The 13524-nt window shown below is 43.8% G+C and overlaps 1 protein-coding gene across 1 annotated transcript in view; it reads left to right on the top strand.

The window, feature by feature from the left end:
* cfap20dc (CFAP20 domain containing) overlaps positions 1 to 13524 on the top strand; it is a 234756-nt gene that overhangs the window by 80225 nt on the left and 141007 nt on the right. The window contains exon 14 of the mRNA XM_034167573.1: positions 6145 to 6276. Within this exon, the coding sequence (XP_034023464.1) occupies positions 6145 to 6276 (132 nt within the window). The remainder of the gene's footprint in view (positions 1 to 6144; positions 6277 to 13524) is intronic.

Raw genomic sequence — 13524 nt, 5'->3', positions numbered from 1 at the left:
TTGCAGTGTGCTGATGATGTATTTTAATTTATTCCCACGCAAGGACAGCATGCCGACATCCGCGCTTCACGCTGTAGTTATGTGTCTTCATATCCTACAAGCCATTACAGGTGTTCCCGAGCTGTGACTTACGAGCACAGATATCTGACCAGCTGCATGTTGCATGGGAAAGCCCCGTTTACACATAGACGGTAAACTCTCCCGGAAGCGTCCTGGCAGAGATTTTGCCCCCTCCGGGCCGTTTTAGGGATCAAACGCTGTAGTTAACGTTGGCGCACAGGGGCGTGGTTTGGTTCCGGCTTCACCGGGAAATGTCGAAAAAATTATTCAACATGTCGAATAATTCCGGGAGCGCTCCCGGAGAAGTGGCCTGACGTTGGAGACAACGCGAACAACGGCGTTTGATACTTTTTAATCGCCGTGTCATCCCGCCCCATCCCGCCCCTTCCCTTTACACCGCTGTAATTGGCGGCCGGCGTTGTATCCCTAACCAGCGGCGTGTAAAACGGCGATAGAGCCCACATCGGCATCCTCAAAGGCGTTTTAACCGGCGACAGAGGCAGACAAAACGGCGGCGCTTTCGGACAGTACACTGTTCTAAACGCCACCTCCCGGTTAACGGTGTTCCAAACGGCCGATAGGCGGTGGTCAGTATAAAAACGCTAGTGCACTGCATGCAGGTCTCTCACTCGCGGCCAGCTCCAGATATTTTTGCAGAGAAGCTCCAGTATGCCTCCTAAAATAAAATTGGCAGCAGCAAGGACTTACCAAGAGGTCTGGTTCAGAAGCAGAGGGTAACCCTGTGGTGGAAACGAGCAACACGTTGAGGAGGGGAAAAAAGAGAGAAAAGAAAAGGTTGAGAGATGAGCTCCCTCCCTCCCCCTGCAGTGACAGCTGCTTCAGCCTATTATACTCTGGGGGCGGTGCCTATATGCAAAAGTTCCTGGAGGAACGCAGGATTTGCCTGGATAAATCCAGCGGTACACAGGGCATTATCGGCGGCAGCAGAACACCGCCGTTCTCACGCGCGTCTTAACCTGCGATTGTAAAGGATAGAACTGGGTATTAACCCCCATTGCCTGACGTGTGCCGGATGCTACGGCGTCAAAACTCCGCTTTATTCGGCGGATTTAGTGGCGTTATATCCGCGTATTTGCGGCTAGTACGGCGCTCAAAACACCAGCGAAATGCTCCGCCCCTTTCCACCGCGAAAACAGCCGGAACTACCGCGAACTTCGGTCTACGTACTACCCGCCGACAAAACCGTCTATGTGTAACCTGGGCTGAGCACGAGGTGAAATCAGCCGGCAGAGCGGCTTCACACCATGCCATGTGCTCAGACGTTGGCCAGTCCTCATGAGATTGTGAGTGCTCGCACACACATGTACACTGCGTGTTCTCCAACTGAGGTGCAGCACACAGCAGTCAGCCAGCTGATTGCACCTCACAGCGGTCAGCTGGTCACAGCACAGCAGTCAGCTGGGTGTGTGGTGGTGGTGGTGGGGGCGATACACTCCACACACCATTTGTGTGTGTGGGGGGGGTGGGGGTTCGGCACAGTCTCACACGTGCATTGCTAGGTTATGCCACTTTTGTGTGGCACTTAGTACTTGTCTGTCAAAAGTGTCTATGATCGCTTGCTCTCTACTATCGTTCCAGGAGCGGAAATAGCCCCACCTTTTCTAACTGTGCAGCGAGCTATGTTAGATGTTTGTGTGTGACACCTGGAATTTGGCTGACACCTGCCGAGAGGGGGATCGAATGAGCATGTGCAGGGCATTTGTGGTCTTTCGTCCGCTTGTGTGCGTGAATGTTGTGGGGACAGGTGTGGGGCATTTGAGGCGGCTCCGAATTTTCACAAATGGCATGCAGTTCCTCCTTCGTGCGCGAGTCGGCTTCAGTCGTGTTGTGTGAAGGGGCCCTAAAAGAGGTCAGTTAAAATAATTTTAGAAATACATTTTAGAGTTCAGAAATTTTGACTTTAATAGAGGAGCTGGTCTTACCATTACATTTTAGAAAATGTCTGTGAAGACTATACTGGTAGTTGACAATGAAGAGAACACACACCCCACCCCCTAAAACAAACACTGAGCTTCTTATGTTGTGGCTTTAATATGCACCAGTGCAGAAATTCCTCAACACTGTGTTGTCTCACACTGAGCTCATTAGGGTATAAAGACTGCACATAATAATACTTCTACCCACTGTACATTGCTAAATCATCCTGAATGAACAAACAAACCAAAGAACCTTGCTCTTATATGTGAGTATGCGCTCCCAAGCTCCTCAGCTAATACATCTGTTGAGCATGACTGAATGCAACAATGGATGATTAAAATTCCTTAGCTGAACATTTATAATTAATTAGAATTTATTTTTCATTTATATAGCGCCAAATCACAACCAAGTTGCCTCAAGATGCTTCACACAAGTAAAGTCTAATCTTACCAACCCCCAGAGCAAGCACACAGGCGACAATGGTAAGGAAAAACTTCCTCTGATGATTTGAGGAAGAAACCTCAAGCAGAACCAACTCAAAGGGGTGAGCCTCTGCTTTGTCCATGCTACCGACACAATTTACAAAACAATTCACAAAACGAATATACAGGAAATCTTGCCAATGCACAGGACAGGAGGGCCACAGAAACAGACACCACACCCATCCCTGGATGGAGCCGCACCTCAAACAGAGAGAAAAAAACAGAATCAGGAATCAGAAAGACAACGAATACGGTATAATTTGTCAGCATTAAGCATCAGGAAAAATAGAAGAAATGCTAAGGTGATCGCCTGCCACTAGCCCTAAGCTTCACTAAAAGACCCAGACTTTAGATAAAGTTGAGGCCGTGGCTCCGTTTCCTAATAAAGTGAATTTAAAAGAGTAAAAAGCATAGTAACATATTATGCCAGTATGCTAGCCATACGAAAGGGAAAATAAGTGCATCTTAAGTTTGGACTTGAAAGCCTACAGAATCTGACTGTTTTATTGACGCCAAGCCTACAGAATCTGACTGTTTTATTGACGCCAGGAGATCATTCCACAGAACAGGGGCATGATAAGAGAAAGCTCTGTGACCCGCAGACTTTTTTTTCACCCTAGAGACACAAAGTAGTCCTGCACCTTAAGTACACAAAGCCTGGGCCGGTACGTAGGGTTTAATTAGGTCACCTAGGTAGGGAGGTGCCAGTCTGTGAACAGTTTTATAGGCTAGTAGCAGAACCTTAAAATCTGATCTCACTGGGACAGGAAGCCAGTGAAGAGATGCCAAAATGGGTGTAATGTGGTCAAACCTTCTGCTCCATGTCAAAAGTCTGGGAGCAGCATTTTGAACCAATTGGAGAGCCCTAATGCTGGACTGCGGCAAACCAGAAAATAGAACATTGCAGTAGTCCAATCTAGAAGAGACAGTTGCATGAATCAGGGTCTCAGCATCAGCCATAGATGGGACAAATCTTCGCTATATTTCGTAGGTGGAAGAAAGCAGCCCTCGTAATATTTCTAATGTGGTGGTCAAAGGACAATGAAGGATCAAAAATTACCCCAAGGTTCCTCACTTTCAGTGTGATGTATAACACACCAGCCTAGGCTAAGCATTAGCTGGTGAAATTGATGCCCAGTGGTGGGCACAGATAACCAAAAAATTAACTTCGATAACAGATAATAAGATAAGTGAGAAGTTATCTTTGATAAAGTTAAAACAATAAACCACGCAAAAATGTATTGGAAATTACACATAACCGATAAAGTCCAGTATTGTCTCCAGTACACTTGCAACTACTAACAATCTGATTTTGAGTTTAACACCATGATTGCTTCTGAAAGCATCAAAGGCGACCACAGACCCAAACAATGAGTCAGCACTTGTGTTTTTGAGTGTCCTGCCCCCCTGCTGGAAGCTCCAGTTTACTACAGGGCTTCAGGCACAAAAGCAACTGAGAGGAGCCACAAAGCTCAACTCTACTCAGTCACAACGCCACCGTCAGGCGGAGGTCTTGGAAAGTAAAGCAATGCTGAGTTATGGTTTGGTGTAAATAAAATGAATACTGATAGAATAACTCCATTAATGTCAACTCTGTCATTGTGCAAAGTTAAGATATAACATATATCTTTTAATGCTGAATAACGCACTAATTCTGAAGTTTTGTAACAAACACAGACAGATGTCATTCTGGGTAAAATGTGCCTCCACTAACACTGATTGGTTATGTAATCCAACACATTAATGTGAGGTGTGTCGTGTGTTGGTGTGTACAGATAAATGCGCTTTTGTAAAATATGCCAAGAAAAGGCATTTTCCAAAAAAAAAAAAAAAAAAAAAGCCAAGTTGTAATTAGATAACCGTCTGATATAACTGGTGTAAAAATAAATAGAACACTGCCATGATCTATTGGTACCAGTGGGAGTTTTGGCCCTTTTTCAGTTGATTTTTCATTGTTGCGAGAATCTTTTGGATCGCACCGAGTTTCAGGTTAATCGTGGGTCCTGCATCGTTTAGTATACATGGAGTAACGAGCTGCGTTTAACATCTCACGAGCACCTCTCACACTGTGCCTGTGCAAACACTGCAGACCTGTCTTGTAATGTTTTTTTTTTTAGGTTTTTTTTTTTTTAAACTTTGATGACTCCCATCGAGAGTTTTTGTAAATTAAGTTTGAAATAAAAAGCTTCTGTTTACGTTTTGCTTCTGGAAACACGAGTCCGATGTGTGGTTTTTGAACGTACAATCTGTGTGACAACATAAATCGTGCGCTCTGAACTTTTACACTGTGCGGTTCTGTGGTACAGTTTGAGCTGGAACTGAGTACAGTGATTGAAAATATCATAGTGTCTGCCCAGCTTCAGTTTGAATTCTGCCATGAACTCTACTGGCCAGTAGATGGCAGTAGAGACTTGCCAAAACAAACTTCCAGATAATCTGTCTGCTGCTACTCTGCTACGTTTAAGATGAGTGGAATTTAATAAACGCAAACACAATAACGTCTGTAAACCCAGAGAATATATTCACCAAGACTTTTAGGCACTAGAGTTTAATGCTGTTATCCATGGTGCCTGATCAGTGTCTCAAATGCATTTTTCATGTCGTGAACGTACTGAGATGATCCTATACCCATAATACACCTGGACACACCATGTCCACACTAAAACGTTAAAAATTAGCGCATTACTTTAAAACTAAAACATATATCTGATATTTTCACTTTATAAAACTTCACGTGACATTAATTTAAATAACTTGTCCAAAATTAGTTTGGTTGAAATTTGAACCATAAGTTAAAAATGTATGCCTCTGGATGACTTGGGTGATATTGGCCGCATATCAGTATGGTGTTAAAAGAAATGGGCTTTTTTTTGTTGACCAGGTCTTCTTTGCCTGCAGAGGATAGAGCGGTTTCTTCTAGAAGCAGCTCTCCTCTGTTTGCAGAGGGTAGAACTACACATCTGCTATTCAACATTTAACAGGTAGGTGCTCAACTGATTTAAAATGTTGTAAAAGTTTGTAGCTATTCAGCTTTGTTTACCACGTTAACAGTCTAAAAATTATCCAACAAAAATTTATTGGAAGATAATTAGTCCGATAATGGTTTTCAAAGTTATCTGAAAAGATAATCCGATAATGAAAACATTATCTTCGATAATTATCGGATTATCGGAACTGTGCCCACCACTGTTGATGCCAATGTCTCACTGGACCAAGAACCATCATTTCAGTCTTATCAGAGTTTATAAGTAGGAAATTGCTAGACATCCATCTTCTCACTGATGCAAGGCAATCTTCTAAACATTGTATCTGGATGAGATTACCAGCAGGTATCAGCATGTGTAACTGAATATCATCAGCATAGCAGTAAAAGGTAATCCCAGAACGCCAGTAGCTTGTATTGTCTCAACAGTGAATACAGCTAAGACGTTTAATTTCTGAAATACAGTCATTAACAGGAAAGGTGCATATTCAGTCCACTGACATGATTATTTGACCATTGTGTTATAGAGCTTTTCTACTGTTGAGCGTTTGCTTCCCCCCCATCCTGCTAAAGACAGAGAATGAATGTATTGTTTATTATCACCTGTGTGCCTGACGTAAACTCACATATGGTGTGGTAATATAGTCATTTTTAATATATATTTTTTTCTAATTTTTGCAGCAGTCCCTGAATATGCATTGTCTGGTGCTCGGGAAAAGAATTGCTGGACCAGAGGCACATCTGGTCCTCCATCCACTGAGCAGGACAGAATACATCAACCTGTGACAGAAAAGAGCAAGCACCAAACAACAGGTTAGACTCATACTGGTTGTGAATGGAAGCAGCACCAAGTCAGCATCAGGAAGACAAATTTACTTTAAGGTTCTAATTGATGGCCAGAAATATTAAAACGCTAGAAAGGGAGAAGGAAGAAAGAGACTGTGCCTTGTCGGTGATATCACTGTCTGCTGTGCATGTCCTGATTTTACCAAGTAGCTTTGTTACTTTTAATTTATAAATTTCATCAGTTGGAATCATGGCATGAATTTGAATGAACCTCATTCTATGCTGCATGCACAATTTTCTTTCCCCCCCCCCCTTTTTTTTTCATTTTGCATAACGTGTGTCAAGGACATTTGCAGGAATTTAGTTGAAATACACCACCCCCTTCCCATTCCAACCCCCACACTCATCACATTGGCCCCACATTGTCCTCACAAAATGAGCCCCTTTGCAGCAGCCCTGCCCACAGACTAAAAGTAGTAAGCTCATTAATGCTAATGTTGCACATTAAGTAAAAGTCAGAGGGACATCTCCTGGGCACATGGCTTGCCACACAATGGGCAATTACAGCAACGGATTATACTGTCGAGAGGTTGAAATGTGCTCACTCATTCATACCGGGAGATGCTTCCATCTCTGATCCTGCACCTATCTTGGTTCATAAGTGTTACGTGCCACTGTCTAGGGCACTGGCAATGCAACTGACAGACACAAAAAAAAAGAAAAAAAAAGCGAGTGGAAGGTGCTCAGAAAGTTATAATAACACTTTGTTATTAACAAACATAACAAAAGGAAAGAAAAATACAACAAAAGATTAACAAAAAAAACCCACAAAAAAAACCACGCTGCAGCAGAGGAAACCCAGACGCTTCCAATCATGTGGCACACTGGACTTTTATACTCCCAGCTGGGCATCAGCTGGCAGGTGCCGCTGATCAGCTGGGTGGATCTGAGAAGTGGAGGCAAGGCAAAATCAACATACGTAACACCTCCCCCCATAAAAGCCGAGCCTACACTCTCTCCAAAATAAAAATTACAATAACACCCTATCTTAAGGCCTCAACCATGTCAAAAGGATATAGATGCCCACCACCACTCATAACAAAGTGGTGATGGTGGTCCTCAGTCTCGCGATAGGGCATCAGCTACGATGTTATCCTTCCCCTTCTTGTGAATGATGCGCAGGTTGAGGTTCTGAGCCAGGAGGGCCGACCGCATCAGCTGTTGGTTCTGATTGTACATCTGGGCTAAGAAAACAGGAGGGTTGTGGTCTGTTGACACAGAAACCGGAACATTAGTAGAACCAACATACACACTAAAATGCTGAAGGGCTAAGAGCATAGCCAATGTCTCCTTCTCAATTGTTGAATAGTGTAGCTGGTGCTTTTTAAATTTGGTAGAAAAGCAAGAGACTGGATGGGGACTCCAGCCTCATCCTCCTGTAAAAGCATGGCACCAGCACCAATGGCACTAGTATCAACTTCCAAGCTAAAGGATTTCGAATAGTCTGGGGCTAAAAGAACTGGGGCATTACACAGGAGTGACTTAGCTGCTAGAAAAGCCATTTCACATTCGGCTGTCCAAATGAATGGTATGGATGAGCTACATCACTTAAAACTATGTGCATAAGGCGCTGGAAAGTAGCTGGTGCATTTCTCATGCTGAACGCCATTACAGTATACTGCAAGAAATGATCAGGCGTCACAAAGGCAGAGATCTCCGAGGCTCTAGCTGTGAGCGGAACTTGCCAGTAGCCTTTTAATAGATCTAACTTTGTGATGTGTACTGCCGGACCAATACTGTCTATACAGTCCTCCATAAGTGGCAGGGGAAAAGAATCTGGTACCGTGACTGCATTAACTTTCCGGAAATCCATACAAAAACTTGGAGTCCCATCGGAATTTGGAGCAAGAAGGCAAGGGGAACTCCAAGGGCTACGACTGGGTTTTGCAAGGCCATTGTCCAAAAGATATTGGACTTCCTTCTTTATGGCCTCACGTTTCATCAGAGGGCAGCGATATGCATGCTGTTTAATAGGAGCAGTGGAACCAACATCTGTCATGCTCAAGTACAGTAGTGCGAGAAGGAATGTCACCAAATAAAGAAGGGTAGGACTGTAACAGAGCCAAGATATCACAAAACTGATCCTCACTGAGATATGACAGATTGACACCTATACTGGACATAAACTCAGAGTTGGACAGCCGACCACATTGCTGGGTCACACTAGGCTCTTCCAGGTCTCCCTCGAGCGGCACATCTGAAAACATAGGAGAAACGTAAGGCACAGTCAGTAAGGACAGTGCTGGCTTCTTATCCCGCACATAAAAAGGCTTTAACATATTTACATGACATAGACGGGTTTTTCTCCTCTCAGGTGTAAGAACGAGATAGTTCGTATCCGATATCTTTTTGTCAATGACATAAGGACCAGCAAAACGAGCTGAGAGAGCAGAACCAAACGTAGGAAGCAGCACCAACACTTTATCACCAGGCTGGAAATGTTGAACCACAGCCTTTTTATCAAAACGCTCCTTCATGTCAGTTTGAGAAGAAGAAAGAGCTTCTTTAGCTAGTTTAGTGGCCCGCTCTAACCGTTCCTTAGTCTTAAAGACAAATTCTGACAGGTTCCCCTTGGGTATTGTCCCGGACAAAAATTTTTCCTTGAGCATTTTCAAGGGGCCACGAAGGTTATGACCGAACACAAGCTCGGCTGGGCTGAAGCCAGTAGATTCTTGAGTGGCATCTCTAATAGCGAATAAAATAAAGGGAATGCCCTCATCCCAGTCTTTGCCAGTTTCAAAACAAAACTTACTCAACATAGACTTAAGAGTCTGGTGCCATCTTTCTAGTGCACCTTGTAACTCTGGATGATAAGGACACGGAGTGGGTTACACCAAATGACTGTAATGTCTCCCCAAATGCTCGAGACAAGAAGTTGGTTCCTTGGTCACTCTGAACAATTTTGGGGAGACCAAATGTAGTAAAAAATTTAATAAGTGCTTTTATGATAGAGGAAGCAGTGATTCTTCGCAGAAGAATAGCCTCAGGAAAACGAGTGGTAACACACATCATAGTCAACAGAAATTGGTTACCAGATTTAGTTTTCGGTAAGGGGCCAACACAATCCACAATTACATGCTCAAAAGGCTCACCAACAGCAGGCACAGGGCGAAGTGGCGCCGGCGGTACCACCTGGTTTGGTTTACTCACAGTCTGACAGGTACTACAGGATTTACAGAAAGGAACCACATCGGTTTTCAGACCTGGCCAAAAGAAATGCTGTAGAACACGATTATAATTTTTAGTCACACCAAGATGACCAGACAACCAATGTTCATGGGCTAGAGATAGAACATGAGATTGGTAACATTTAGGGACCACAATTTGGAATACTACACACCAACCATTGGAATCAACGCTGTTACCCGACCAAGGAACCCACTTGCGCATCAACACTCCCTGGTCCAGGAAGTAGTGGTTGTTATCAGTTGGGCTCTCTAAAACAGAAAACACTTCATTAAGGTAGAATCAGCTTTCTGAGCTTCAGTAAGAGCTTCGCGTGTTAGTGGAGGAGACATAAGCAAGGCTGTCCAGAACTCCCAAATGTCAACATTAATCTTCGAGTCCTTCTCATCTCGACCAGAAGATGGTGCACAATCCCCATGCAAAACAGGGGCGAGCACAGAGTCACCTAAATCAACCTCACCTTCCGGTGTTCTCTTTGCCTGGGCTCGTATCAAGACGCACACTGGAAACACGCCAGGGTGATTTTTGGCCAACTCATCCTTAAAAGAGCCTGGAATAGGCTGACTGACAACTTCAGGGACCAGGTAGACTTTTCCACCTGCAATGTCATTTCCCATGATAAAATCTACTCCATAAATGGGAAATTGATCACGAACAGCCATTGAAAATACGCCACTAACCAACTTAGACTCAAGATAGACGTTATGCAGTGGAGCCGGGACATAAGTTAAACCAATGCCCTTAACTACAATGTTTGAGTGACAGTCAGTGTTTGAGCTGAGGGGCAACACCCCAGAAAGGATAAAAGACTGAGACCCACCCGTGTCCCGCAAGACCTTAACAGGGCGCTTCATCTCTCCTGGTACCGAAACAAACGCCTCAAAAATAAAAGGCTTAAAACACTCGTCAGGAGTAACAACTGGTGTGCAAACGCACCGAATTACGGCCGGAGGCACAGTTTTAATTAAACCCACACATTTAGATTTTGGCACAATTTGTTGTTTCCGTTTTAGGACATCACAATCAGCCACAAGGTGACCAATTTTATGACAATAAAAACATTGTTTTTGCTTTTCAGGCCTGGCACTGACCGAGAAATTAGTCTGTAGTGGCTTGTCAATTGGTTTAGAAACAGAATCGCATGTAAAATTTGCTTTGTGCGTAAGCGCAAACTCATCTGCCAAAACCGCAGCCTGCTGGAGCGTAGTTACTTTCTACGCTCCAGCAGGCTCCAGTAGTATTATTATTTAAGATAAATAAAAATACGCTCAGGCAGAGAGTTTTTAAAGTCTTCAATCAAAAGCAACTCACGCAGTGACGCATAAGTGGACACCTTACTGGTGGAACACCACCTGTCAAATAACAAGCTCTTTTCACGGGCAAAATCCACAAAACTTTGGGTAAAAGATTTCCTTAGCCCCCTAAAACGCTGTCGGTACGCCTCTGGTACCAACTCGTATGCGTGAAGAATAGCGCCCTTCAGTTTATCATAATTTAGGCTATCTGAAACAGACAAAGACGCACACGCCTCTAACGCTTTACCGCTCAGTTTGCATTGAAGTAAAATAGTCGACACATCCCGTGGCCAGTGTAACGCGTCCGCAGTGCACTCAAAAGCCCCAAAATACGACTCCACTGTCGCGGAAAACTGGGACAAGCTGAATGTTTTTAGTGACATCAAACGCATCACGTGGACTAACCATGGGAGGTTCCGTCACCGAACCCTGGACCTGCAGCTCCAACTGCCACATTTTAAAAATTGACTCTGCTTCCAACTTTCTCAACTCCACTTCTCTAGTGGTGGCAGCTTCTACCTTGATGTGCTTTAACTCTACTTCACGTCTGAGCTGAAACTCTCGCTCTTTTTCCTCATGCACATCACAAGCAGAAGTTTCCGCACCAACTTCCCCAGGAGAAGGGCTAAACTTGTCGTTTTCCTCAGACACGCCTGCACCTGAGCTCACCTGCGGCAGCGGTGCGCTCTCCAGAATGAGATGCACCGGGGACGCCCCTGCTCCCCCCGCAGTTACTTCAACACCCACAATGTCTGGCTGCAGCCAGACTGTGCACTCTGATTTCTCTTCTAGTTTATATTAGTTCTTCTGCAGGGCTGCGCTCTGATTTGTTATAGTTTACCTTTCTTCCTTTGACCGCGAGCCAAACGTGTGTAAATGTGGAGATACCTGAAGTTATACTTGATATGGACATATCCTGTCTCTGGCAATCAGTCTGTGAGCAGGACTTATGTACTTTTTTGTCCTTTATTTAACATAGTTATGAGAGAGTTTGAGGGGAGAGCGAGGAGCTGCCCGCAGCCAGCCAGTTTTTTTTTTCTTTCTTTTAATTGTTCACATGTGCGTGCGTGAACGAATCGTCTGTGAGTGGACTGGAGATGTCTGGACATTTTGCTGGATGTGGACGTGTCCTGTCTCTGGCAGTCAGTCTGTGAACAGGACTTTTATGGACTTTATTTAAACACATTTGTGAGAGAAGAGCAAGTAGCTGCAGCTGCAGTCAGCATTTTTTTGTGTGTGTTATTTTTGAGCGTGTAGTTTCACTGCATTGTGTACATGTTATACAAACAATCCTGTGTGATTTATACTTCGGGAATAATGAAATACAGCAGGAATCATAACTTGGCGCTGGGTAACGTTGTATTGTGAGGGTGTGGCTTTTAGTCACGTTGAGTGCCGTCGCGTTGCTCTGACTTGCGTTGAAACCACTTAATTTCTGCGTCCTGTGCTCGACGCAGAAAAATAAAAACGTTTAATTTTTGGCGTCCGATTTGCTTCGTCCTTTACGTCCCTCGCGCTGTTCTGACATTGAGCTACATCATCTGGGCACTGGGTTGCTTCCACATGGCGTTGTCATAACGCCGCATGACGCAACTCGACGTGGGCCCGGTGTGAAAGGGGCTTTACTGTTGGAACTTCAAGCACCCTCTTATAAACGCTGTGTCCCCTCCTACGACAGAAAACACGTTAATTAATTAGTGACCTCCAGAGCACATTCAGGGTTCTCCCCAGACAATGGAACAATGGCATTACACCATTATAGTGTTTTCATAGCGCCGTTATACTACTGTTCTCTGCTCTCAGGTTGTTTTCTAAAATCCAGCCAGGCTGTTTGTGCTGAACTGCCCGCTCTCCCCTCCCCCGCCGGTACAGAGCCGAGCAGAACAGCGCTGCAGCTCAGAGAGAGAGAGAGAGCACACAGTGAAACAACAACTCCGTCTACCAATAAAGTCTTCCAATAAAAAGAGCTCCTTCTGCTTGCATAGCTCCAGAAATTCATTTATAGGTGTCGGGATGATTGACAATAGGCTTCATTTTACAGTTGAAAGCCTTCATGTTTCCAAAGTTTGCTCAAACACAGTATGAGAGTGATGAGTCTCTTGTTCCCTCAGAGAGAGGAGAAGCCAGCGGAAGAGAGAGAGGGAGAGAGAGAGAGAGAGAGAGAGAGGAAGAAAAAGTGTGAACAGCAGATGCTACACGTTGTAAACATCCAGGATTTCATCATTAAGAGCAGATTTACTCCTTTTACTTCTTCCAGTTATTTCTTACAGAATTTTTTTTATTATTATTGTGGTTATTATTGTTATATTATTATTGTTCTTTACGCACCATTGACCCCAGATCAAATTAGTTGTATGTGAGAACTTACTTGGCAATAAAATTGATTCTGATTTGACAATCAAATCAGTCCAGATTTAGCTCTTGTTCAAACAAGACAATTAGGGGTTGTATTGTTTTTTAAATAAGTTTGCAATCCCACTCAAAAATGTTGAGAACAAAAAAAAAGCTAATCTGTCAACATGACAGAAAAACTGCCTGGACTCTTACTGGATTACAGTGTGTAATTTTTAAAGAAGAGAGCAAATGCTATGTCCATCAAATATTAATGTGTTGTTACGCTTTTCAATGTTATTTATTTTCTTAATTTAGAAAAGTGCAACAAATAACTTTGATATTACAACATGTCATTTTTGTCTATTATTCTTGCTTTCAGTACATCTAAAACCAGTCAAAA

The sequence above is a fragment of the Thalassophryne amazonica genome, chromosome 3, assembly GCF_902500255.1.
Source record: "Thalassophryne amazonica chromosome 3, fThaAma1.1, whole genome shotgun sequence".
In the NCBI taxonomy this organism is placed as follows: Eukaryota; Metazoa; Chordata; class Actinopteri; order Batrachoidiformes; family Batrachoididae; genus Thalassophryne; species Thalassophryne amazonica.
The sequence above is the reverse complement of the archived record's forward strand: the minus strand, read 5'-3'. Positions and strand labels throughout refer to the sequence as shown.